The following is a 25,913-nucleotide window of genomic DNA, read 5'->3' as shown; positions in this document are numbered from 1 at the left end:
AAATATTTTGCTGAACAAAATAAGTCAGTAGTAAAGGGACAAATACCAGATGACCTCCCCTGTGTGAAACAAGCAAATATATGGATGCTAAAGACTATGAATACGGCCAGAGATGAGAAAGAAGGGGGAGAGGGTAGCTTCTGTTTGGGAAGCATCAAGTCTAGCAAATGGTGGAAGAATGTTTTAGAGAAATCATAGCAATGATCATGGCACAACATGAAAAACGTAATCGCTGTATGTCAATATATTATAAATGTGAAAGCTGTCATGGTAAGTATTTTGATGTGCATAATTTCCCCACAATAAAAAAAAGGCATGGGTCAACAGCTGACCTACTCTAGCTACATCAGAGAGAAGGAGAATCCAACTCCACATCTGCCCAACAATGACTCCTATGATGTCGAGGTCAGGCATGCCTTCCCCCTCCAACCTTCTTTACCCTATTCTGACGCCCAGAGTCCCTCCCACAGTACTCTATTTCTCTTCTAGGTTCAATACTCCACTGCAATGGCCACAGAGAATTCAGACAATACTCATGGTTAGGAAGTTTTATTAGGGAAACTAACAGGTTACAAGCCAATATCAGAAATGTTAAGGATACAGTTTTGCCCACAGTGGTTATTCTCAGCCATGCTTTTTCTGGGCACATCTATGCCTAGTCTTTGCCACTCTGCTTCATGGTCTTGCCACCTCTGCTCCACTTCCAGCTCTTCCTTCTTGGTGGCCATGAGATGGCTCACTGATGATGGCTCACCCAGCAGAATGTCAAAACTGACCAGCCCCTTGCTATTAGTCCCATATAACCTATTTGCATTCCCCCACCAAGTCATTTGGTAGGAGTTATAAAAACTATGGGTAGAACCCTGGCTATGAGCAAAGAGACACCTGATTGGTGGTGGTGCTCTTATATCAGCCAGGAACAGAGCCAACTTGAAGTCCTTTGTTCATCCTAGCTTGATGCCTGGATTGTGGCCAGAGCTGTTTCATGCCTAGGGCACATTAAAAAAATAAAAACTATGGGTAGACAGTTATACCAAGTGTGATAGGTAGGTTTATCGTGCCAACCTGGCCAATACGAACATGTGGGATTAATCAGGTGGCAGTTTGATTGGAGGGCAAAGAGATAAATGGATCAGCAAGTTCTGCCCCTCTGTCTCTTGCTCTCTGGTGATCAGATCAGCATGCAGCTGCTTTTGCTAGGTCTCCGCCTCAACTTGTGAGCTACACTACCTGTGGGACAAGCCAACCCATGGATCATGTTGTTGCTATAGCCTGAGGTTCCTTCAAGACCTGCTATGCCATGCTGCTGGGTGCGTATATCGCTTGAGCTCAAGGCTGGTGTGTCCTCTTGTCTTGCATTGCTTGAGCTTGATATCCCATCAGGTCCTGCTTCGCTAAGCTCCTGAACTGCTGACTGTTGGTGACCATCCTGCTGTTCACTGTCTGTAGATGGACTCTCCTTACGTTGCCTGAGGGAAGACTCAGGCGGCTGCTTCTTTGACCTTGAACTCTGTGAGTTGAAGGACTTCCAGTATACTAACTGTTCCATGGAAGTGAGTTGAACTGAACCCTCTGTACTGCTGCATGGACTAATTAACTGTTATATTCTTTCTTTCATGCTGTAATATATGTGTGTGTGTGTATATATATATATATATATATATATATATATATATATATATATATATATATATATATATTCATAAGTGTCCTGGTTTTGTCTCGCTGGAGAGCCCTGCCAAACACACCAAGTATTTTCATTTCACTACCAGGAGTCATCAGGATATAAGGATCATGGAGTCCCAAAAGTACTAATAAATCTCTTCATGCATCTTTTTCCAATCAGGAGAATGACTTCTAGCACTTGTTAACAGTTCCTTTCTGTACTAAAAGTTGTCCAACCCATCAGTTAAATTCAGGTGCCCCTTCCCTGCCCCAGAAGGCACAAAGCAGAAGTGAATTGGGTATCTAGATCCAACAGAGACATAAGTTTTCATGTCATCTCTGCAAAGGTCCCCAGCATACAGGGTTGCATGCAGGGTCTCACCCTAGTCATCTTTGTCCATATTGAAACTGAGGTTGGGGTAGAAGGGAAGGAAGAGACGAGGGATACAAAGGGGGGAAACAGCTGCGTCATCAAGAAAAATGTTGCATATTCAATTTCTGTTTCAAGTGGCCTTTGCCAGAGCTCAACTAAATTAACTTGTTTTCAGTCCACCCACAGGTCAGAACTGAATAGCATGGTCCTCGCTGTTAACATCACTTCAGTTGAGATCACAGCTGGGGCCAGGGGTCTTGTTCCATTAGCATAAGATCTCTCCTACCCACCCACAGAAGGGTGAACAGCAGAATCAAGGCCCTATTTAGGAAGCTTCTTTAAAGACTTCATTCTCATTGTTTCATCACGAGACATTAACTAACAAGCAGGCTAGTGGGAGCTCCTTATTCCTCCTACCTACCCACTACTTGTCTGTCAGTTTGTCAGGCTGTGGTGGTTTATGTGTGGCTGTGGTTCTGGAAGCTCTGTCACTGGTATTTCAAATACCAGTAAGGTCCCCCCTAAGTGAACAGGTTTCAGCAGAGCTTCCAGAGTAAATACCCACTTCCGATAATTCACCACTGACAACCCTAAGAATAGCATCAAACATTGTCATTTACTGAAAACCAAATGAATAGAAGCACAACATTGTCAGCGAGGGTCCCAGAGGATGAGCCCCTCGGGGCAGAAGGCACTCGAAATAGGAATGAGAAAGAGCTGCCTTCTTTCTCAAAGTCCAGTTGACCCTAATGACTCAGATGGAGTGAAGCTTACAGGACCTTCATTTGCTTTGGGGGCATGTGTTAGTGTGGGTACATTAGAGAAACAAATCCACAGAAATTCATATGTATAAGAGAGAGTTTTATATAAAGGGTAATGCACATCAAGAAAACATCCCAACCCAGTGCTGCCCAAGCCCACAAGTCCAACATTAGCCCGTTTGTCTGACACCAATCCACAAAGTCTTCCTCCACCTCACAAAACACACACTATGATGCCGACTGCAGAAGAAAAGCCAAGTCAGTGAACTGTGTAAGCATGGCAGTGCTGGCAGGGGTCTCCACATGGCTGCTCCAACTCCGGGGGCTACATCAGGGTAGATCCATGTAGCTTCTCCTCGGGGATGTCTTGCAGGAAGTGAGCCTTGCCAGCTGCAGCAGGGAACTGGCTAAGGCAGCTCCATCCTGGTCTGACCATTACAAAGCAAGAGACCTGAGAACTAGAAAGGGGAGGCTCACCGAGCCATTTCTCTCTCCGCCCTTCAATTAATCCCACATGTGTTATCAACCAAGTTGGCACAATAAAGTTTAACTATCTTAGAGCATGACTCAGAATGAGAAGAAACAGCTGCAAACATCGATTCATAATCAAAACTTAGAATTTAAAGAGGAGCTGATATCAAAGAGTTCAAGAAGGAAAAGAATGTTTTGCAACTGATTGTGATGGCAGTTGTACAACACTGCTTGATGTTACCGAACTACTGAGTGATATAGATATTAGCTCCCAATAAAATAGTTTTGAAAATTGTATGGCTTACTATTCCAGGAATAACACAATCAAAAGGACTGGTGGTGTATTCATCCTCAAAAAGGAAATCTCAAGATTTCTTTCTTGAAGTGCATTGCTGTCTGTGACAGGATCATCCATCCCCGTACCAGGAAGTCCAATCATCCATCAATAGTTCCAGCAGTGAAGGGAGCTGCCAGAGGTTCAGGCAGGATTCAGAAGAGGGCTATCATTACTGACATCAGATGGATCTTGGCTCTCAGTAGAGAATAGCACAAGGATATTGACTTGTGTTTCACTGACTATGCAAAGGCATATGACTGTGTGGATCATAAAAACGATGGATAGCCATGAGAAGAATGGGAATTCCAGGATTTCATTGTGCTCATGTGGAACCTGTACATGGATCAAGAGGCACTTGTGAGACCAGCACAAGGGAATCCGGCATGGTGTAACATCAGGAAAGCTGTGCCTCAGGGTTGTATTCTCTCACTATATTTATTGCAGCTGTGTGCTGAGCAAATCATCAGAGAAGCTGGGTTATGTGAAGAAGAGTGTGGCGTCAGGATGGCAGGAAGATTTGTCAACAAGCTGCAATCTGAAGAAGACTCAACCTTGCTTTTGCTGAAAGTGAAAACTGGACGCGCTGCTCATGAAGCTGAAGGACTGCAGCCCTCAGTGGGGTTACAAGTCAACGGGAAAAAGCCAAAGTCCTCACAGCCAGACCAATGAGTAACTTGCTAAGAGGACAGAAGGTTGATATTGTTCGTGGATTTCATCTTGCTAAGCTCCACAATCGGTACTCAGGGCAGTCAGTACCTCTTCCTTACCAGAGGTACAGGAGTACGAGAGACCCATGGAGAGTTGTCTGATAATAGTTTAGGGCAGCGGTTCTCAACCTATGGGTCGTGACCACTTTGGGGGTTGAACGACCCTTTCACAGGGGTCACCCAATTCGTAACAGTAGCAAAATTACAGTGATGAAGTAGCAATGAAAATAATGCTATGGTTGGGGGGTGGTCACCACAACATGAGGAACTATATTAAAGGGTCATGGCATTAGGAAGGTTGAGAACCACAGGTTTATGGTACACTTATCAAATGGAAATGACATCTTCACTTAGTACTCCATAACAAATAAACCAGATACTTTCATCAAGTATAACCTGATAACTTCTTGAAAGATACACCGATTTCTTCTTTCTGACTCTCCTCAAGATTCCCAGTAAAGTTAAACTTACCCTCCACCTATCTCACCCTCACTACCATCAGGTGGATTGACTCATAGCAAGCCTACAGAACTGCCCCCTTTGGATTTATAAGACTTTAAAATAAATATATATATAATCACTTAATTGAAGACTCTGTAGTTCTTATAATAATCCATACATTAATTGTATCAAGCACATTTGTACATATGTTGCCATCATCATTTTCAAAATATTTTCTACTTGAACCCTTGGTATCAGCTCCTCTTTTTTCCCTTCCTCCCCATTCTCTCATCCTCAGGACCCCTTGATAAATTATAAATTATTGGGAGGGAGGGAAAAAATTGAGGAGCTGATACTAAAGGCTCAAGCAAAAAGCAAATGTTTTGAGAATGATGATGGCAACATATGTACAAATGTGCTTGACACAATGGATGGATGTATGGATTGTGATAAGAGTTGTACAAGCCCCCAATAAGATTTTTTAAATTATAAATTATTTTCATATCTTATACCTTCTGCTGTCTCCCTTCACCCACATTTCTGTTTGTCCCCCTCAGGAAGGGGTTATGTGATCTATCCCCACTTTCTGCCCCACTCTTCCCATGTTCCCCCTTCCCTCATGGTATCGTTACTCCCATTTTTGTTCCTGAAGGGTTGATGTGTCCTGGATACCATGTGCAGAGAACTCTTACCTGTACGCATATGCATGCTCGAGTATAGCCAGGTTTGTAAGGTAGAACTGGAGTCATGCTAGTGGGGAGGAGGAAGCATTGAAAAACTAGAGGAATGTTGTGTTTCATCAGTGCTGTACTGCACCCTGGCTGGCTCATTCCCTCCTTGTGACCCTTCTGTGAGGGGATGTCCAATTGTTTACAGATGGGCTTTGGTCTCCACTCCGACCCCACTCATTCACACTGATATGATTGTTGTGGGTCTTCTGATGCCTGGTACCTGATCCTGTCAATGCCTCATGATCACACAGGCTGGTGTGCTTGTTTCCTTGATAGATGGCTGCTTGTTTAACTTCAAGCCTTTAAGACCCCAGACACTTTATCTTTTAATAGCCAGACACCATCAGCTTTGTGCACCACATTTGCTTATGCACCCATTTTGACTTCAGCAATCGTGACAGGTGAGCATCACAGAATGCCAGGTTATTAGAACAAAGTGTTCTTGCATTGAGAAAGGATTTGAGTAGAGGCCCAATGTCCATCTGCTACCTTGAGACTTTTACATCTTCATGGGAGCAGACAGCCTCACCTTTCTCCCAGAACAAGGCTAGTGGGCTCAAACATCTGACGTTGAGGTTAGCAGGGCAACGTATTGTCCACTATACCACTTTAGGCCAGCATTAATAATACTGGGTACATATCAGGAATTTCATGCATTTCAGCAAAGAGTAGGGACAAAGATTTCAGAGAAGAGTGGAGAAAAGGTCTTTTACGTGCCTACCCACCTATATCAGTGATTCTCAACTTTTTCTGTTATCAGCTCAACAAAAGGATACTAGGGATCCACTTGTCAGGAACTCTCCGTGGGGAACAATGCGGGAAAAAACAAGTTTGAGCATTAATTGAAAACTTGTAAATTAAATCCTCAAATTCTTAATTTTGCTTGAGATAGTATGAATAGAGTTCAAGCACAACCACATGCAATTATTTTCAACTACTTCAGGTTAATAATGACATATTTTTATCGCTACCCCTGTCTGGCAGTGATGGAATCTACTGTTGTCAGGTGCCATCAAATTAGTTCCACCTCATAGAGATCCAAGGTAGAACAGAACAAAACTCTGCCTTGTTCTGCTCCATCCTCACAATTGTTTGACAAGAGTTCCAATCACTGCATCAATCTCTCTCATTAAAGGTTTTCCTCGTTTTCACCTGTACTTCATGAAGCGTGATGCCTTCCTCCAAGGACTGGTCTCTCCTGATAACATGTACAAAGTACAAGAGACAAAGCTACGGAGCAGTCGGACTGTACTACCTCCAACAAGACAGACGTTTGTTCTGACAGCCCATGGTTTAATCAGTATTCGTCACCAGCCCTGGGATTACGGCGCATCAGTCCTCCATCTCCCTTGCTCGGTGTCCAGCGTTCACATGCGAACAAGGCAAAAGAAAACGCCACAGACTGGTCAGGTCACCAGTCCTCAAAGTGACACCTTTCCTCTTGAAGATTGTAAAGAGGTCTTTTGCAGATTGCCTAAAGCAAAATGCCACTTGCTTCTGGATGCTGCTTCCGTAAGTACCAATTGTAGAGTCAAGTAAAAAGAAATCCTGGGCAACTTTTATCTTATCATGATACTGTCTATTGGTTCAGGTGTGAGGATTCGTTTTCTTTACGCTGCGTTGTAAGCCATACAGAAAGTATATGTTTTCGTCATCAGTAGTAAGTGCTTCCTCTTCACTTTCAGCAAGCAAGGTGTGTCATCTGCATATTGAAGGCTGTGAATGAGCCTTCCTCCCACCCTGATGCTATGCTCCTTCCTCATATGGCTCCCAGGGGCTAATCCCTCAGAAGTGGACAGTCCCACCCTCTTGCCTAGTCTTGGTCTGAAAGCGACACCGAAACATGTGTATCATGGGTGACCCTACTACTTCCACTATTGGTGGCGAAACTTCCAACATCACAGCAGCATGGAAGTCACCACAGTAGAAGCAATTGATGGATAAGTGGCAGGATGGAAACTACAAAACATGGGGGAGCGGGGGGGGGGGGAGAAAATGAGGAGCTGATGCCAGGGGCTTAGGTGGAGGGCAAATGTTTTGAGAATGATGAGGGCAATGAATGTACTAATATGCTTTACACAATTGATGTGTGCATGGATTGTGACAAGAGTTGTATGAGCCCCTAATAAAATGATTTTTTAAAAGAAACTATAAAACACTAAACATTTATATATTACTTACTACCTCTGGACTAGAAAAGCTTCAGTAGTCATTCAAGTCTGCAGCCAAAAACACCTACAATTTTTGAAGATTAGTAAAAACCATGCTAGAAAGCATGCAAAAGCATATAATGCCTAGTGCCTGATCTTACACTGGGAAACATGTGAAAATATACTTACTGATGACCTGGTCCTCCACAGTACTCCATTTAGAAATATAAATTCTAGATTTAGCCATCAAGAAAAATATATACAAAGAATGGTCAGATGTTGTGTGAAAGTTACTTACAATGTAATTTCTCTGGAAGCCAATATGCTACCCATGAAGTAAGCCATATACATGTGTATATATATGAGTGTATATCATATTTTATGAGTTTGAGCTCCCACTTTAAGGTATAAGGGCCTAATCAAAGAGTGAGTCTTACTATTTGGCCCTGCACAATACTTACCCTTATGAGGTGATCACTGAAGACTCCAATGCTATTTGGGGTAACGGAATCAGATGGTGCCTGACTCTTAGAAATGATATTATCTGGGGTCTTAAAGGCATACCCTAAAACAAACAGCCGTCTAAAAGAGTTATCAACCAATCTGAGCAGAATACAGTACAGCAACCTGAGTGTGATCAAAGGATTTTTAATAAGACCCGAGATCAGAGGAGGGAATATATTTAAGTGCTTGGTTTGCAGAAGGCCCTAGGTTACAGTAGCAGCCCTAACTCCAAGTGGAATCTTGACATAAATTCAACCTCCATTGAGTTCATTTTGACCAGTAATTGGCAATGTACAGAGGTTTGCCATCAAGCTGTATGTGTTTGAAAGAGGATTACTAACAACTCCCTCACAGAGGCCAGGGAAGAACAGTCTCACCCTCAAGAGCTTGCCTTGGAATTCCCTTAAAAGAAATTAGGGTCCCAGAGCAACACAGTCATGCGTTATGCCCTGATCAAAGTCGCCAAAGGAACCCAAAACCAGTCCTTTTCTAATCCACAGTAGTGTATATTCCCCAACCATGGTCCCTTTCCTGCTGCTGTTGTCCCATGTGCAACAGTGTTGAAATGATCTGTCCCTAATCAGGAGTTTACAGTGATTCACTCTTCTTCCGCGTTCTATAATGAACCGCGTTTTGGACATCATTACGACTTCTGATGACGGTTTCCAGATGATTGGTCTTGTCCTGTTTCATGCCTAGTCAGGGGGTCTTTATAAAATGGATACATAAACTGCTACACCAGCTTTTTGTTTCCTTTGAATTTAATGAATGTACATAACATTAAAAAAAATAGGTAGTAGTTTTACATTTAAGGAATAGAAATTCTTTTTTTAAAATTACAAAGGATGAAAGGAATTTAACCAAGTTTGTAGTTCTTTTCCCCTAATTTCTAACTACAATTCATCTCATCATCTTATTGCACTGAGCAGATACATTTACAGGCCCCATTACAATGATGAAGCTGAATTTCAATTAGTACACTGCTAACAGTGGCCCTCAAAGGAAACTGATTTGCTTTCTATTAAAAACTCTGTGGTATATAAGCATTACATCATAAGGCTGCCTAACCAAGTGTGAACCTTTGGTCACAAGAATAATAATCAAAGTTTTCTGGAAATAAGTTCCACCTAAGAATTAATTAGTTAAAAGGTGAAATGTTCCCTTTACTTTAACATTAACAGAATCCTTTTTGTTGTTGTTGTTAAGAAAAGCTTTCATAGTTTTAAAGCAAAAGCTGTTAAATAGAGTGGAGTCTAGATAGCTAAAACTGTACTCCTGAGTTCAAACTTACAGATAAGTCTTTTGTAAGTCGTGCACAATAAAATATCCTCCCTCCCACCCGCCTGCCCCATAACTTGTATTGTTTCTTACAAAACTTTTGGTCGGTCAAGTGTAGAAATATACCCAGGCCGATGTATATGCCATACAATAGCAACAGCAATAAAGCCAACTAATGACTTTGGGTTTTAAAAACAGAAGGCAATTAAATGTACTCAGTTACATTAAGAAAAGCTTCCACGGGGTAATATTCAAACTGTCACAAAGGTTAAGAAAACACTGATATCAAAGTACAAATCACTACAATGTTAAAATTGACAAAAATCACTATACAAGAGCCTCTTGTAAAATGAAAAATAAAGAACACAATGGATGAGTCAGGATTATTTTCCTGCTGTATTCATGAATGTTAGCCTTGATATTCAAAAAGTTGCTTCTGTTGACATCTCGTAGGCTTTCAGATGGCAGCTGATGAAGTCCGTTTCAGGAGGTGATGCTCCCCTAAGGGATCTCTGGATCCCGGTCCCATCTTGATCCCGATCACTGCACGATTTCAAAGTAGTGCAATATCGCCATGATGTGCTGCGGCATGAAGACGTAGCCGGTGTACAGCGCCATCCCCACAAAGGAGACCAGCATGGAATCTGAGCGGTCATTAAGGAAATGTTTTGTTTTGCTTTTCACGTTTTCAAAACTAAATCCCGTAATTTTTCAATAAACACTTGAAGTATCCATTCACTTACTGATTTTTTCATGTATGTTAAATATGTTAAAAGAATATAAAGGAAAAAACGAAGACATCACAATAACCATTAATATCAGCTTTACTTGGCACCATTCTAAATTCTCTTTAGTTCATTTAATCTTCACCACTACTTACAAGTATTGTTCTCCCCACTATAAATAATTCAGTACATCAGACTGCTTAAAATGAAGCACAGAGAGGTATTATCAACCTTCAGAAAAGAAATGATCAAGAATCAAATTTTACTGAAAGATCGTAAGTGGAACCTTGTAGGAACCGACTCCCTGGCACCCAATGACAACCACCACCACCAGACGAAGGTCTACCAGCCCGGTGAGATGACAAGAATCCAAGAAGTTCAGATTCAGGCTAGAATGTGGCTATACAAGCACTGGCTTTGGAGTCGGACAAAAGCTAAACTCAATCGTCTACTAGCTTAGTTACATGTAAAGTAGTCTGCAGTTACTTGCTATTAAACATTTTTGTGATGATTATTACCTAAACTTGGCAGCAACGCAAATAAGTCATCTTCAAAACCTGAGACGTAGTCACTTCATATGGCCCTTCTAGCCATAACCCCTTATGTGATGTATTATAAATTCTGAATTCTATGCCTCTGGCTATAATCCCGTTATAGGGAAAGTTCTCTGATAGGCTAATGAACAGAATTAAGGTGGGACAAGTTTCCCAGGATGAACCAGGCCACCAGCACCTTGTTTCGTTGGGGGTGCTGAAAGAAAACATACCGCCATCAAAGCCGCCACTCTGTGTATAAGAACCACCTGAGAACGACACGGGGAAATCCCAAACCTGTCAGAAGATGAACTCCCAGTGGCACATGTGCCAGATCTTTGTCTGAAGTGGCAGAGGGTGAGACCAGAGGCACCAGAGGCTGTGGCACAGAAACAACAGGGGAGGGCAAAGGAGCCAGACCGGGCCAGACGCTGAGGCAAGGAGGGCATGAGGCAGAGCAGAGCAGCAGCTCTGGGTCTGTAAGCCTGTGAGGCCCAACAGCGGACTAAAGCTTCCCCACCCGGCCCACCGAGGCAGAGGCCAGGAGACCACGTGGCTGAGAGGCAAAGGACTGCAGAGCCACTGGCCACTGGCTGAGGAGAGGCGCTGATGTGGACCAATGTGCTCTGAAAGTGGCTGTGATAACCCGTTACCTTCCCTAACCAAACCCCAACAACTGGAAGTTTGTGTGTGAATTCTGTGTGGTCACTGCAATGAGTGACCACCCAGCAGAGAAGCAGAGTCGTGGGAGTAAACGTTGGTGTCAGAAGAGGTTAAAAAAGAAAAACAGACACGGACGATGGAAGGCATGTCTTTTTTCTCATGTCAAAAGGAGCTGAACCCGTGTGTATAAATTCTGAATTCTATGCCTCTGGCTATAATCCCGTGGCAGCCACGGTGCCAGCTCCTCGCACTGAGCCTGTGCGCCTTTCCTCCGGCCTATACTCTACCGAGCACGGTGTCCTTTCCCAGGGCTGCTCTCCTGTAACCGGTCTGAGTTACACGAGACGACAGCTCGCCACCCTTGCCGCTGCTTGAGAAGACAGGGTGTTTTAAAATTACAACTTTGCTACCCATTCATATCTGTGCAACAGCTTAGCTGACAAATCTCTTTCACATCATGCTCTTGCTTAACCCTTATAACGACACCGTGAAATCTAAATCTTAGAACACTTTAGAATCATGCCATCAGGAGTTACATGCAAGTCCTACACCTCCAGCTTCAAACTGAAAGCCAAAGACAAAGTCGTGAGAGCACAAGAAACAAGCAACCGTGACGGGGATGAGCCGGAGATGGAGAAAGAGGAGCTGGGGAAAATGGAAACGCACATGACCTGGGTCCAAATCAAAACGATCTGCGGGGAAGAACACCTGGAAAGAGTGCTGTTTCCCAAAGGAAACGATATCAAGCTGTATCCGCTGCCTCAACTCAAGTCAAAGTAAAGCTTCTGGAATCCCAGATTCAAGACAAGTTTCGCCTGGAGTTCCAAATTCATGGAAAGGAAAACCTCAGAACGACAATAACTGTAGGCTAGCAACTTCCCTCGCTGCGTGCAAGACAGGCAGTTTCCACAAATTCATCACCAAAGAAATCTCTGAGCTAGGAATCGATGGCATGGGCGTGATTCCTATAGGCAAGGTTCTGGTGTTTCTGGACATTCAGACAACACTGGGGGTGCTTCAGGTATGAAACTGTATCCATCATGGCCACTGGACACGAGAGCTTTTGTTTGACTCTAGCCCTTGGTTACATTGCAAGAAGCGTTAAAATTAAAGCCACTGGTAAGATTCCACAGAGGAATCACCACCCACAAAAACCTGTCCCTCAAGCAGATGGACTATGGACCCACTGAACTCTTGTCCCAATCTAAGAACAATATGTCCTGGCAACATGGTCCTGCTCCGTGTTCATATTCATGACATGATCACTGAGGTTAAGGGTGTGACAGCAAAGTGTGCTGAAAAAAGCAGGTGGTGCCCAGCTACCAATCGGGGATATGTCTGGGGTCTTAAAGGCTTAAATTCAAACAAGCAGTCATCTAAGCAAGGAGTCAACTAAGTCCACATGGAAGAAACACACCAGCTTGTGTAATCCAAAGATGACAATAACAATTCTAATATGACCAAGGGAAAACTGTCAGAGTCCAAATTGCAAACACCCAATTGGGAGAAGGCGATGGGGGACAGTGGGGGCCTCAAACCCATCTGCAGAGCATCTAGTCAGATTAACACGCTGGCAAATCCATCAGATAGGAATCGTTGTAATAGTAATTATACTGGATTGAGCTTGATATTGGTTGGTTGATCTCCCTCTTGACCCAACCTGAAATTGTTCCATGTGCAAGTATTTCCTGCCAGTCCTGTGACTAACATTTCTTCCCTGGCATTTTAAATATTCACGGTAGTCTTTTCTTTCTTACTATTTGCATTTTTCTTTGTTTTATGATTCTTTTATCCTTGCCACTTTATTTTCTGGGGGAGGGGGTCCAGCTTGTGACACGCAGAAAGAGTGGATGCACACATATAAGAACAGATGCAAGGGTTTATAGCGGAGAAAGGGGTCGGGGGTGGAAGATAGGGGGAGGGGGCAGAGGAAGGGGAGAGCACTAGACCTAATGGTGATTACACAACTCATTTTAAAAATGATTAACCATGGGGAGAAAAAGAAACTGTTCTAAAACTGATTGGTAAACTGATTGCACAATTCTTGATATGACTGAACTACTGATTATGTGATATATGGATTAAGTGCCAAGAAAAGTGTTTTTAAAAAACTGTCTATCATTGTAAATGTTCACTGTAATACAGAAAGGTGGATCAGTTTTATCCTTCTATCATTAAATCCATTGGACAGAAAAATATTTTTGAAATTAAAGCCAGCAACATAATAAGAACATTTTGTAGAACACAATGAAACTAACACTGAGGAGCTTCAAGATTTGCAAAAGTGTATAGCACGTGCATTATTTGTGTTTTGATTACCAACAGGACAGGTTGGCAGCTCAAACCGATACAGCTATAAAAAGCCCCTCTCCTTTATAATAATATCCACTTCCAAAATTCCCCGATGAATCCAATGCTCAGAGCTTCGACCAAGAATTCAGGAATGTGTGTTTGCTTCAGAAGCAGAAATACTAAAACTGGAATGATACAGGGAAGATTAGCATGGCCCCTGCACAAGGTTGTCATACAGATTCGAGAAGTGGTCCATGAAAAAAATAATACTAATTCAGAGATAGCATACTGCATGCTCTAGCAGAGAGAAACCACGGAAACCAGTGAAATCACAAGACTCAAGACCAAGCTGGCACCTGACGGTGTGGAACAAAAATCATCACAGAAAAATGGAGCCAGAATCCTGATCAAACCATGCCTGAAGCCAGTGAACTTTGAAATATATAGGACAATAAATCTTCTGTACCCGTGACAGAGTTTCAAACAGTGAGTTTCAACCAACCAGTGCTAGGAGTTTCTGTTATTTGCAGCGAATTGCATTCCAATTGATAAAGAATCCCCAATTTTAATAACTTAGATAATCACCTGAATGTCGGTGACCTGACCCCACGTTTCATACCTCAGACAAGTCTTTCATACTACTGATTTAATGAAGCCCTGGGAGTGTAACAATTAGGCATTAGACTGCTAACCAGAGGGTCTGCAGGTCGAAATTACCAGGCGCTCCTCAGGAGAAAGACGAGGCTTTCCACTCACATGAAGAGTTGCAGTCTCCAAAATTCAGAGGAAGTTCAATAGCGTCACCATGAGTCAGAATTGACTTGGTGGCAGTGAATTTTTTGGTTTATTTAATATTGCCCCCTATGGCATTCAATAGCCAAAAATCAGCTGTCTTCAAGTTGATTCTAATGCATGGCAAATCCGTGTGTGGCAGAATAGAGCCAGGCTCCACAGGGCTTGCAATGGCTGCCTTTTTCTTTTTCTTTTTCTTTTTCTGAAGTAGTCCTTCAGACCTTCCTTCCAAGGAATCTCGCAGGGTAAACTTGAACCAGCAACCTTGCAGTGAGCACAACCCAGAAATCCAAAGATGCATTACACGCAACTTTACCAGAACGCATTAACTTTCTCTAAAGTTTTTTTTTTTCTTCAGTTTAAATAACTAGCTGTCTGGTCATCAGCCTAAAAAAGATCTTCAATTCCTTCTCCCCACGGTCCCATCTTCTAGGACGGCTCAGCTTGTTCCTACTCGCTGGAGTTCTCACAGCGCCTGGGTGGTGCCGTGCCGGCATGCTGGGCTGCTAACCTGCTAGCAGCAAGGTCACCAGCTGCACCTAGGGAGAAAGGCTTTCTGCCGCATCAAGAGTGACAGCCTGGGAAAGCACAGGGCCAGTTGTGCTCTGTCCTCTAGGTAAGCCCTAAGGCTGCGAGGAATCTGAGTCGGACCCGGACCGCAGGGCAGCCAGGGATAAAGCTCCGAAGGCAGACCCAGATAAGGAAGAGGAAAAGGGAAAGGGAAATTCAGCAAGGAAGCTGGAAGAGTGCTGTCACGTGTCCAAATGTGCATGACTTGTTGAATGGAAAACTCATCTGCTCTGTGACCTTCCCCTCGCATCACAATAAAACGTCAGTGGGGGAGGGGCTGCTTAAAAACACAACCCAAATGCAATCTGAAAAGAACTTGTCATGTAGTTGAAACAGCGCCAAGGTACGGAAGTGAATATTCTCTGGCGTTACGTTGGTACCATTTCCGGGGGCAGTTTTTATTGAAACCGTAAGGCATTGGTTGTGACCAGAGACTTGTTTGACAACGTTGGAGGGAAATGTGACCCCTCATCCTAGTAGTGAGCTCACAAATGGAGCTATACAGTGACGAGTTAGCATATTCAAACTATAATCTACTGTCTGGCAGTTAAGTGGATTTCTTAATCCATCTCACTCTGGACACATTTCTCAACGTTAAATTATCCTTGAAACTCTGTGACGTGTTAAGCAGCGGGAACTAGAACAGCACAACACTGACAGGAGACCTGGAGCCAAGCTGTGCCTCGGTCACAGCCTTCAGTCTCCTTCGACAAAGGCGGAGACACATCCCGTGCTCTTCAGGGCTGCTGTGAGAATTTGGAATCTAACTTACTCTGCAACCAAATATGATCTGTACTGAAGCAGCTGTTTTGAGTGTTGGAATGCACCATCATGACTCGGGTCGATATGCCCGTCTCTGGGAAATGGCTAATGACCCTCCTGCTACTAATTGGGTATTTACACTGTGATCCTGGGACAGCATAACCTCTCTGGGCCCATGTTTAACCTTCAAACAGTGAGCTGCCTAAAGGACACTTTAGTGGCCCTCCATTAATATTTCAGGATTCCACTTGTTTAGACAGAGCACCTAGGTATCTCTCCTCAATCATCGTAAGGCAATCTGCTGTTTGAAACACACACCAAAAACATAATGATGATAATAAAATGCAAAAATGGATCAATGTTACATATAATACATAGAGGGTGGCAATGCACAAAATGAGAGCGTAGTCCACTTACCAAACCCTCATTGCGCTTTGTACAGCAGAAAGGCCAGAAGCTGTACACTAATTGGTCAGGGAGATGGAACTGGCTGCTGCTGCTGTTGTTGTACTGTTTGGTAATATACTTTAGATTGGGCAATATCAAAATAAAGTCAATGCCATCCAGACTATAACAACAATGGCAAAACGGCCTCCAAAGCGCCGGTGTTTTGTGAATTAATGGCCTGTTTTTACCTAGGAGTATACAAGTGCGTGCTTGGGAGCAAGAGCCGCCTCTCTCCCTTCGCTACCAGCTGTAGTTCACTGAGAGACAAAAAGGGTATTTCTTACGTCATGCAAACACTGAGCAGACGATGTGTCTGCATATGTGCAGGTGCTAAAGACAAACATTTGTCCAAGGGCTACTAGAGCGCTCACACGTTATTTATAACCTGGCCATGACATAAATAATTTATGGACTCGGCAAACAGATATGAAATGATAAAGCTATATATTGTCTATTGTCTCTTAACAGGGATCCCCAACTCATCATGAGATGACTGATAATTTCATGTAGACAGGAAATTATACAGATTTCTCTTTCATACAATGGCTAGTCCCACCCCGATCCCAACAACTTACAAAAAGAAAAAGCCCCTAACACGGAAGGAGGAGCTTGAAAGAGAAGTACAACGCTGGTCACTGCATGTTCTTTCCCAGCTACCAGCACCAACGACCTTATTCACAAGATGAGATGATTGCCAAGCAGTGTCCCACTGGGAAAAGGTGGGGCCTCTGTCCCAGCAGGTGTGGCCTATACCTTTTCATCAGACTAAATGATCCCGGGGCTTTAAGTCTCTGATTGTACTTGTTGAGGTTGGCTGGCACTGAGTCGACAGCATGCGCCGTGGGGACCTGCTGTCCACTGGGTCTTCAGCTCGGGACCCTGCGGAAGCAGATGGCCAGTCTGAAGTGCCATCCTTTCAGTGCATGGCAGGGGCTTAAGCATCTGCATCACCTAGGAGCAATTCTGATTGCACTGGTCACAGCAGAAAGCAAAGCTAAAATGGCATTAAAACCTCCCAACCTCGTCAAATTTCTTTTGTAAAATCAACGAGAAAATGCTAATGAATGCTCAGAAGTATGCGAGTGTGTTTACAACTCTATTTTAAAGAAACATGTTAAAGACAAGGAAAAAGCCTTTTTAAAGCCCTGCCCTGGGCTGCTTGCAGGAAGGCTGAATCAAGGCTGTAGCTAAACTCAGATGCCAGCTACTGAATGAAGCTCAAAATGGGAAATCTCCGTTTGCTGTGCTTTGCTGTTTTCCCCTTGACCTCAAAAAAACCGAAGAACATGACCAACCTAAAAATGGCTTAAATTTAAGTATTCTCACTTGCGTCTTAAAATGAATGAGGAAGATATTGATACCGTGACAGTCCTGTGTATCTTAACCAATCCGACATTCTTGGGACAAATTAAAAGATCTCATAACACTATAAACCCACGTGCTGGACTTTCTACAGTGTATTGATCAGTCAAAACGAAAGTAGGAAAAGTTGACTTTACAAACAACCTTAATGACAAACTCTTAAAGAAAACAAAGCACACTGCTACAACTAGCAGCAACCACATCCAAACCCTGCACTGAAACCTTGGGAGTGGCTTGTAGCTCTGCTCCAGACACTAGGGAGAGATGCGGAAGCTTCAGTGTCAACCAAAAAACATTCCCAGTCTGCTCTGAAACTTATCATCAGCACTGCTCCAAGACCTGTTCCGGGAACATTCGTTAGCTCACACATGACTGGCATAACAGAGCTGGTATTGTTTCCAAAGGGACTGCTCATAAACTCAGGTCAGTGGGGATCGAATTATAACCTTCATGGGAAACAGGCCTCAGCTCGGATGCGGCACAAGCAGGAGTTCTTTTAGTACTATTTTAAGAAAACTAGAAGTTAGCATTTGCACTCAGGATCCCTCTCCAGAGAGTCACCCCTCCAGCTGAGCACCTCTCCCCGCCTGCGGCAGACAGGTGCCAGCATTTCTATAATACTTTGTGCCTTTTTTTAATGTCCCCTGGGGCGGCCTCCATTCACACTGAGCTAGCTGCTGCATTTCCAGGCCATCCAACTTCTTCCCCGAGATGACAATGTAGTTTTTAGTCAGTGCTTGCCTACCAAATGGCATCTTTTGAGTAGCCAACTGTGATTGGCAACTGCCTGAACCCCACCAGCTTCTCTCCTCAGGGGAAAAAACAGGGCTTTCTACTCTGTAAAGAGTGATAGCCTTGGAAACTCACCGGGGCAGTTGTACCCTGTCCCTGGGGGTCACTATGCGTCTGCATGGCAGTGAGTTTGGTTTTCTTGCCCTAATAACATTCTGCATTGTTATTTTGTAATTTTCAGGAAGGTATATAGCATGGGAAAGCCAACATTCCTGGACTTCAGGAAAACATCAGAAAAGGTGGTTTTAGTTTGTTGGAGCAGCTAAAGGTTTGCTTCTCATAGCCACTAATCACCGACACTGGTGCTCTTCCTGAATCCGCTTCTTAGACAATCCAGCTTTATGAACTCACACATACTCTATTGTTTAAAGTCTGGGACACATGGCATTGTTGAGGCAGCTAAGGCTTTGAGGCGGGGTTGCTTTTGAAATCTACACTGTCTTTGGTCTGAGGTCTTAGATAGAGGCATGAAGACCCTTGAAGTCGGAGGTCCTGTAACTTCTTAGAGTGAGGCGGCCATTGGTCTAACAGGCCGAGACAATGAAGGATTTCTACAAGTGATCCGTCCCCACTGCCCATTGGGTCTTTCCTGCCTTCCCTGACACAGACCACGAAACATGAATGGCTTTCTTCATCTTCCACCTCCCCGGAAACTCAGGACAGGTAGCCTAAGTAGTACAGGTAAGAGACAGTCTATCCCTCTCAGTGAAACAGCCAAATACCAAGAGAGTGAGAATAAGTTAGAGCAGTTGTTTCCAGGCTGAACACAAGACTCCTAGAGATGTGAAAAGACTTCCAGTCTATGCACGGAGGTATCAGATGACTCTGCGGGCAGGTCTACAGCTTCCACTGCATCCCTCAAACAGAGAGCTGTGCAAGTGAGCTACAATTCCCACCCCCCTCACACAACTTCACTCCCCCACTTCACTCCTTCCTTAAGCCTTACCAGTTGTTCATTCCGACTGGGTATAAAACAGCCTCAAGGACACAACACAAAGGGATAACTAACTACCTCAACTGTACTTTATTCCATTCAAGTAACAAGCTCATCCATCTATCTTGCATGTAATAATTGGAATTCTGGAGCAAGATGCAAAAGAAGGGGACTGTAGCCACATAACTATTAGAACAGAAAATCTACACCAAACATACACCAAAAAAATCCTACGTGCATTTTGTTCAAAACACATTTTGTAAGTGGCCATGGAAATGGGAGGGAGGAGATTTAGTAATACAATGCTGTGGTGAGAGACTAATATGAGGTTGTCTTTTTAATTAATAAAACAAAGCTAAAATAACTTTTAGGAATTAAAATATTTTAACACATTATTTTGAATTTTTACACCTCCCCTTAATACACTCACTAGTTACAATGTTATTCAATGAGGCCTTCCAGGGAGTGCCTGGGCTTTGCACTTCCCACTACCATTGATTGGCAAGAGTGGAAAGGGTTTTGAACACATTTGAATCCTCACCACTGTAGACAGAGATCGCTGGTCCTCAGCCTCCAGGGGGTCTTACACTGTCTCACAGGGGGTTTCAAAAAGCTCCTGTGGGGGGAAAATTCCTTTATCTTTCATCTCCAGGTTTCCACGAACTTTTTTGAAGGCCCTTGGTATTTCTTGTAATACAACTTAGGATAGACGGACTCTTTATTGCTACCTTCAGTTTCAACTCAAGTGTCACGTCCCCATGTCTTTATAAATGGAAACCATGTCTGTGCGTGAAAGCAGTTCACACGCTGGGTGGACACGTCAAAAGGTAATGCACCAGTTCACATATGGTACCAGAAAAACCGACAAGAGTAGAAATTCAGGATAGAGGCCCAACTGTGGAGAACGTACAGAACTAATTTACAAAGCTTCCTCTTTCAGGAATTAATTCACAATGTGTCTGACTTTTTAAAATAGATCCATTTCCTTAAGGACCTATGTGGGATTGGACCTTCACCTAATTTGTAGCTATTTGACTTAGGAAGAAACAGAGTAACAAATAATTGCTACATGAACATTCAGAGGATCCGATCGCCTAGAAGTGTGCACAATGGTTACAAAAAGGCCAGCTGAGCTGCAACTCTTATGCTCTCCCCGTCCAGAGCAAGGGAGAAAGGTGAGATTTTCTATTGAAATTAAAAAAAAAAATCTTAGAAACCCACAGGGCCAGTTCTACTGTCCTTTAGGGTATCTGTGAGTCAGAATCAACTCGATGGCAGGTAGTTTGGTTTGGTTTGAAGAGTAAAGAAACCTGAGGAAACAGTCTGTCTAAATGAAAGATGGATCACATAAACCCCGGCCTCCCAAACTCTAAGACCAGAAGAACTCCATGGTGCCCCGCTACACTGTCGGTTGCTCTGAAAGGCATCCCATTAGGCAGCCCTGGACTGAATGGGAGAATAATGTAAAACAAGACTCAAAATTCTAAAAAAGACAAGACTTACTGGTCAGAGAGAGGCTGGTGAACCCACAACTCTGGTCCTTTTTCACCTTTCAGCCCTAGAATTAAATTCACTCCCTGTGCTTAATTTTCAGCCAAGCAATAGACAAGTTTATAAGGGACTATGTACTCCTTAGGAACCCTATGGCATTATGGGTTACGTGCTGCGCTGCTAACCACAAGGTTATTGGCTTGAAACCACCAGCTGCTTCAAGAATGGTAAAGCTTTCTACTCTGGTTAGATGTACAGTCCTGGAAACCCACAGGGACAATTCTACTCCCTTATAAGGTCACTATGAGTCCGAATAGACTCTAGGGCAGGGACTTTAGAGTTTTGGTTTTTTAAGTACTCCTTAGAACAAGCAACCACAGAGACCCAAAACCCATCTGTAGACAACAGGACATTCCCTCACAGAAGGGTCACAAGGAAGGGATGAGTCGACCAGGGCCCAGAATAGCACTGATGAAACACATAATATTCCTCTGGTTCTTTGAGGCTTCCTCACCCCCATGATCATCACCCAGTTCTGCCTTTCAGCTCTGGCTAGAGATAAGGTACAGACAAGAGCTCACAACACAGGGAATACAGGTCAGATAAAGCCCTCAGGTGATCCCAGGAGGGTAAGGAGGAGGTGGGGGGCAAGGGGGAACCGATTGATCATCGCAATGATTGACACAACACCACCACCACCCCCAGGGGGATGAACAGAGACATGGGTGAAGGGGGATAGCAGTAGGTGTAAGATATGAATACGGTAATAATTTATAATTTATCAAGGGGTCACAAGGGTGGGAGCAAGGAGGGAGGGGAAAAAAGAGAAGCTGCTATCAAGGGCTCAAATAGAAAATAAATGTTTAGAAAATGACATGGCAACATACGTACAAATATGCTTGATACAATTGATGTTGGAATGTTATAAGAGCTGTAAGAGTCCCAATAGAATGATTTATTAAAATTTAAAATAAAAAGGTAGCATTTGCCCAAGGGCAAAATTTTTAAAGCAGAAAGGAATGAAAAAGGAATAAAAAATGAGAAACACAGAAGTACAATGAATGTTACCTTGTGGGGGTTACAACCAATGACATCAAACAAAATGCGTATGAAATCGTAAGTGGAAAACTGATTTGCTCCGTTCACAATGAAAAGATTTTTTTTAAACTATGAGTTTTCCATGAAACAGCAACTTTAAGTTATTAAAGGACTTAAGTGTATAAAAAGGATTTTTAAGAAATTAAAGGTTAACCCAGTTTTCCTCTGTCCTGGTGACTCATGAAAATTTCTCTTACACCGAATTTTAGGTCTCTAGAAAACTTAATTATTTTCTATTTGAATTTTAAGTTACAAAATTTATATCTCATTCCAAAACCATAGGACTGGTCACAAAAGTAGTTTTCATGTTTCCGGCTACTTCATAGTTATTTTGAATCCTGTTAAGTAAGGGAAAACAGTTCTCCTACCCAGTTCTTTCTCCCAAACTAGGACAAAGATTCAATCACAAACTGATATAAAGTCCACTAATCCACCAGATAATTACTTGCCTGGCTTTAAATATCTCTTAGGTTAGAAGTTGAGATGGAATAATATCAGTACAATATTTCACAGCTATTTACGGGTGGCTTATGTCAAAGGAAGGAGCCACAGTGGCTTAAGAATTGGACTAACTACGAGGCTGGTGGTGCAAACCCACTCAGCACTGTACAGGAGAAAGATGAGGTGCTCTGCTCTTAGGAACATTACGGTCTCAGAAACCCAGAGGAGAGTTGACTGCCTGGTTGGGTCACTGAGTTGGCAACAATTCAAAGGCACTGAGTTTGATTTGGTTTTAGGTCAAAGAAGGAAACAACTGGCACAATGGTTAACTTCTGGCTGCTAACCAAAAGAATCAGTGCTTAAAGCCCACCAGCTGCTTCACTGCAGGAGGTGGCAGTTAACCTATTATGTAAAGATTACTCCTAGAAACCTTAGGGGTCTGGCTGTTCTCTGCCTACAGGGCTGTTGGGAGTTAGTCAGCTTGAATGCAAGCTGGTTTGTGGGTTCATTACTGCACTGAGTTAATTCAATAATGGAAACTTTCTAGTAAGGTTACTTTTAAGATTTAGCTTTAAAAACCTTAGGATTTTACACTAGTAACAGGTGCCACTGGGTCAAATAACCCAATGAGAAGTCCAAAATAAAGAGCAAAAATCTACAAAGGTACTACATTTCAGCTCCTATGTTATTTCTATACCGCACCCCACCCCACCCCACCCCCAAAAGTCATAACCTAGTCATGTAGGTTATTATTCCAACATAAAACAGGGGGTTATTTATACATAAACCAACAAGAGCATTTAAATGTAAACTCTATATTGGACTCCAAGAATGGGTTCTACAGTCAATTTCTGACTTTCAATATAGTCCAATAGTGCTTAAATTCATTTTAAGACAATTTTGGGTGAGGTAATAGGTGTATGATTCTATTGAGAAATTGCAATTAAATATGTACATGATGTTGCGCAACAACAAAGCACTTTCTGGTGAGCGCTAATCCACAGAACTAAGAGCCAGACTGAACACAACTCCAGACAAATGGTGGGCCCCATACTGGAGCCCGGAGGAGGCCAGGCCCACAGGTACATTCAGAACTGCAAGCTAAAACATGCATTCTTGTTCTAAGAAATGTCTGTGTCAATAAAGAAATAAATTGCCTAATCAGCAGCCAACAGTCCTCATAAGTGTTAAAATAAAGATTCAGCTTGACGCATAACCTTAATGCTTTCACAGAACAGACTAGATAGGACTAGAGATAAAATTACCCCCATCCCTCCATTGAAATGCAACAAAGCATTTCCCAAACTCTTCTTAAGTAGGGTTACTCCCAACTGAAAAGACCCTGTCTGAAGTAAATACAATCTGAAATATCAGTTTCATATTGGTTTCTTTCTTTTTTTCTTTTAAGTTACAGCTCATCCTTATTCTTCAAGATTAATATCGTCAAAGGATGTCGATTTAGGCAGCTGAGACTCAAACCCTCAGACTTGAGGGAGCCGCTGGCCCAATCCAGCTACTCACTGGAGTTCTCGGCAAGGTTAGATAGCTTAAAATAAATGCCAAGTACTTAGCCCAGTTGCTCAGCTCACAGTAAGCACCCCGTAGTTACTAACAAGTACTTTTTAACTCATTAATCCACACCGCTGCAAATCCTAAACTACGACTAACCACAACTTCTTTTTCAGGAACGACTTGAATGGAGGATGCAAACAGGGAAATAACTTCATTTCACAAAACAGACTTTTCATGCTACCCACCCCTGACGACCAAAAGCCACAATAGCTTACCATTGCTTTCAAAAACTGTACTGGGGTTGCCGTGCCACAAATTTCCAACACAGTTTTAAAAGCTGGCCGACTGGTTCGAGTTTTCATTAGGGCCAAAAGCCAGCTAAACCAGGAAAGGTTAAATTCTCAAGCAGCCCAGCCGGGAGCCATCTGCCCGCGCGCGAGGCCTCCCACCGGCGCACCCGGGGCTGGGCGCTAACAAGGACGCGCCCGCCAGACCCCACCCCGGGAATTCCTCCAGATAAGAAGACGGCTGTCCCTGGGCCAAGTGACTCCATGCCACTCCGGAGCTCGAGTTTTACACACGCGCGCGCCTTGGCCGCGTGAGCACCCCCTCCCCACTTCCCCCCTTGCCATCTGGGGAGGGCGCGCGCCCGGGTCCCGGGGAACTTGCCCATGCCCCAGCCCCGGAGCCCGGAAGGCGGACGCCCAACCCGCCGCCACCGCCGCCCCCGCCCAACCGTGTGCGCGGCCCGGGCAGGATACTGAACAGAGTCCGCTCCCAGGGCTCCAGCATGTAGAGTGCCGTGACCAGCAGGTACTGGTAGTAGAACCAGGACATCTGTTTCCAGGCCCGCGCCAACGCCATCCCCGCCATGCGCCCGCCGCAGCCAGGCCCGCCGTCAGTCTGTCCGGCCGGCCGCCCGCCCGTCCGCGTCCTACAGCCCGGGCCTCCAGGCCCGCCTGCCCGCCCGCCGGCGCGCGCCCATTGGCCCGGTGCGCCCCGCGCGTCACCCGTGGGCACGCCCAGCCCCGCGCGCGCCCGGCAGCTGCTCGGCCCCGGGGTCCGCCCGGCCGGCGCTCATTGGCCAGGCGGTCCGCGCGCCCCTCGCGCTTCCTCCCAGCGCCCCCTCCCTCCGAGCCGCGCCCACGCGGGCCCGGGCGCGCGCGCCCCGAGAGCGCCCCCGCCGCGCGCGGCGGCCGCGCCCGGGCCGTTGGCAGGCCAGGCGTTCGTGCCCGCGGCGGAGGGCGCTCCAGAGGGTGGCCGGTCCTCGCCCAAGGACGCGGGAAGGCTTGCGGGAGAGAGCCGCGGAATTCCTGCTCTGCTTTAGGACCGGGCTTCCTGGGCGGAAGGGAAACCTACCGGCTCCTTGCTTCGTGCAGTTTACAATCAGCGGGGAGGCAGGCTTTTATCTGTCGCCGGAATGCAAGTAAAACTGTGATCAGAGCAACGGAGGGGCAGAAGGTGCTAAAAGAAGATGGGAGAAGCGAATGTAAGCGAGTGAAGGGGCCAGAAAAGGTGACCACGAAGGGATGGAGACATCAGGGATGGAGACATCGCCGCCTTCTTCCTTCCCCACTCCTATCCACACATCCGCAAACCTACCTCGGTGTCCTTTAAAGCCAACCAGAGAGACGTTTGGTTCGTCTCTCCCTGCCCTCCTCTCTCAGTGGTTGTATGTCGAGGCTCGAGGCTCGCTGCTCTGATGGGCTCTGCAGATGGCATGCTGCTCGGGGCTGGTGAGGACTCAGAAATGTGCCCCCAAATATCCAGCTCTTCCCACTGGAGAATGGGCCGGCAGCATCGTACTTGCCACTAGAAATGCCGCAAATGGGCTGTTTAAAAATTGGGAAGGAAGATTCGTTTCTAGGTTTACTGCCTAAACTTTCAAATTGTCATTGTTGGTAACTTTTCATGTATCAATTTAGACAGATCAAGTACTGTTTGTTTATGAATTAGACATTGTGGATAGACGCCAGAGACTCGAAACCGCCTTCCGAAAGCACTGAGTCCGCTGAGGGAGCTGAGCGTGATTGAAGCGCGGTGGAGGATATGCCTGAGCCGTGTGGAGAATGCCCACAGAG

At 44.4% G+C, this 25,913-nt stretch overlaps 1 protein-coding gene and 2 non-coding genes across 3 annotated transcripts; 2 read left to right on the top strand and 1 right to left on the bottom strand.

The window, feature by feature from the left end:
- Positions 1-858: 858 nt before the first annotated feature.
- LOC142427170 (small nucleolar RNA SNORA48) lies at positions 859-1,002 on the top strand. The gene has a single exon (XR_012779984.1). It is a non-coding gene; the product is annotated as a small nucleolar RNA SNORA48 (small nucleolar RNA).
- Positions 1,003-8,298: 7,296 nt separating this feature from the next.
- SPTSSA (serine palmitoyltransferase small subunit A) lies at positions 8,299-24,794 on the bottom strand. Its single transcript, XM_075530785.1, has 2 exons — positions 24,594-24,794; positions 8,299-10,062 (listed from the first exon to the last, which is right to left on the bottom strand). The coding sequence occupies exons 1-2, from the start codon at positions 24,703-24,705 to the stop codon at positions 9,959-9,961; spliced, it is 216 nt and encodes a 71-aa protein (XP_075386900.1). The 5' UTR covers positions 24,706-24,794; the 3' UTR covers positions 8,299-9,958.
- Positions 13,791-13,893, top strand: LOC142427014 (U6 spliceosomal RNA). Its single transcript, XR_012779859.1, has one exon. It is a non-coding gene; the product is annotated as a U6 spliceosomal RNA (small nuclear RNA).
- Positions 24,795-25,913: the final 1,119 nt, after the last annotated feature.

Source organism: Tenrec ecaudatus, chromosome 14, assembly GCF_050624435.1.
Source record: "Tenrec ecaudatus isolate mTenEca1 chromosome 14, mTenEca1.hap1, whole genome shotgun sequence".
NCBI classification, from domain to species: Eukaryota; Metazoa; Chordata; class Mammalia; order Afrosoricida; family Tenrecidae; genus Tenrec; species Tenrec ecaudatus.
Note: the sequence above shows the minus strand (reverse complement) of the source record. Positions and strands in the feature narration are given on the sequence as shown.

Excerpts from the sequence above, each read along its gene's own strand:
- SPTSSA (XM_075530785.1), bottom strand. The coding sequence starts at position 24,705 with ATGGCGGGGATGGCGTTGGCGCGGGCCTGGAAACAGATGTCCTGGTTC. Across the intron at positions 10,063-24,593 it reads CTGGGAGCGGACTCTGTTCA|ATTCCATGCTGGTCTCCTTT; the intron begins GTATCCTGCCCG and ends ATGACCGCTCAG.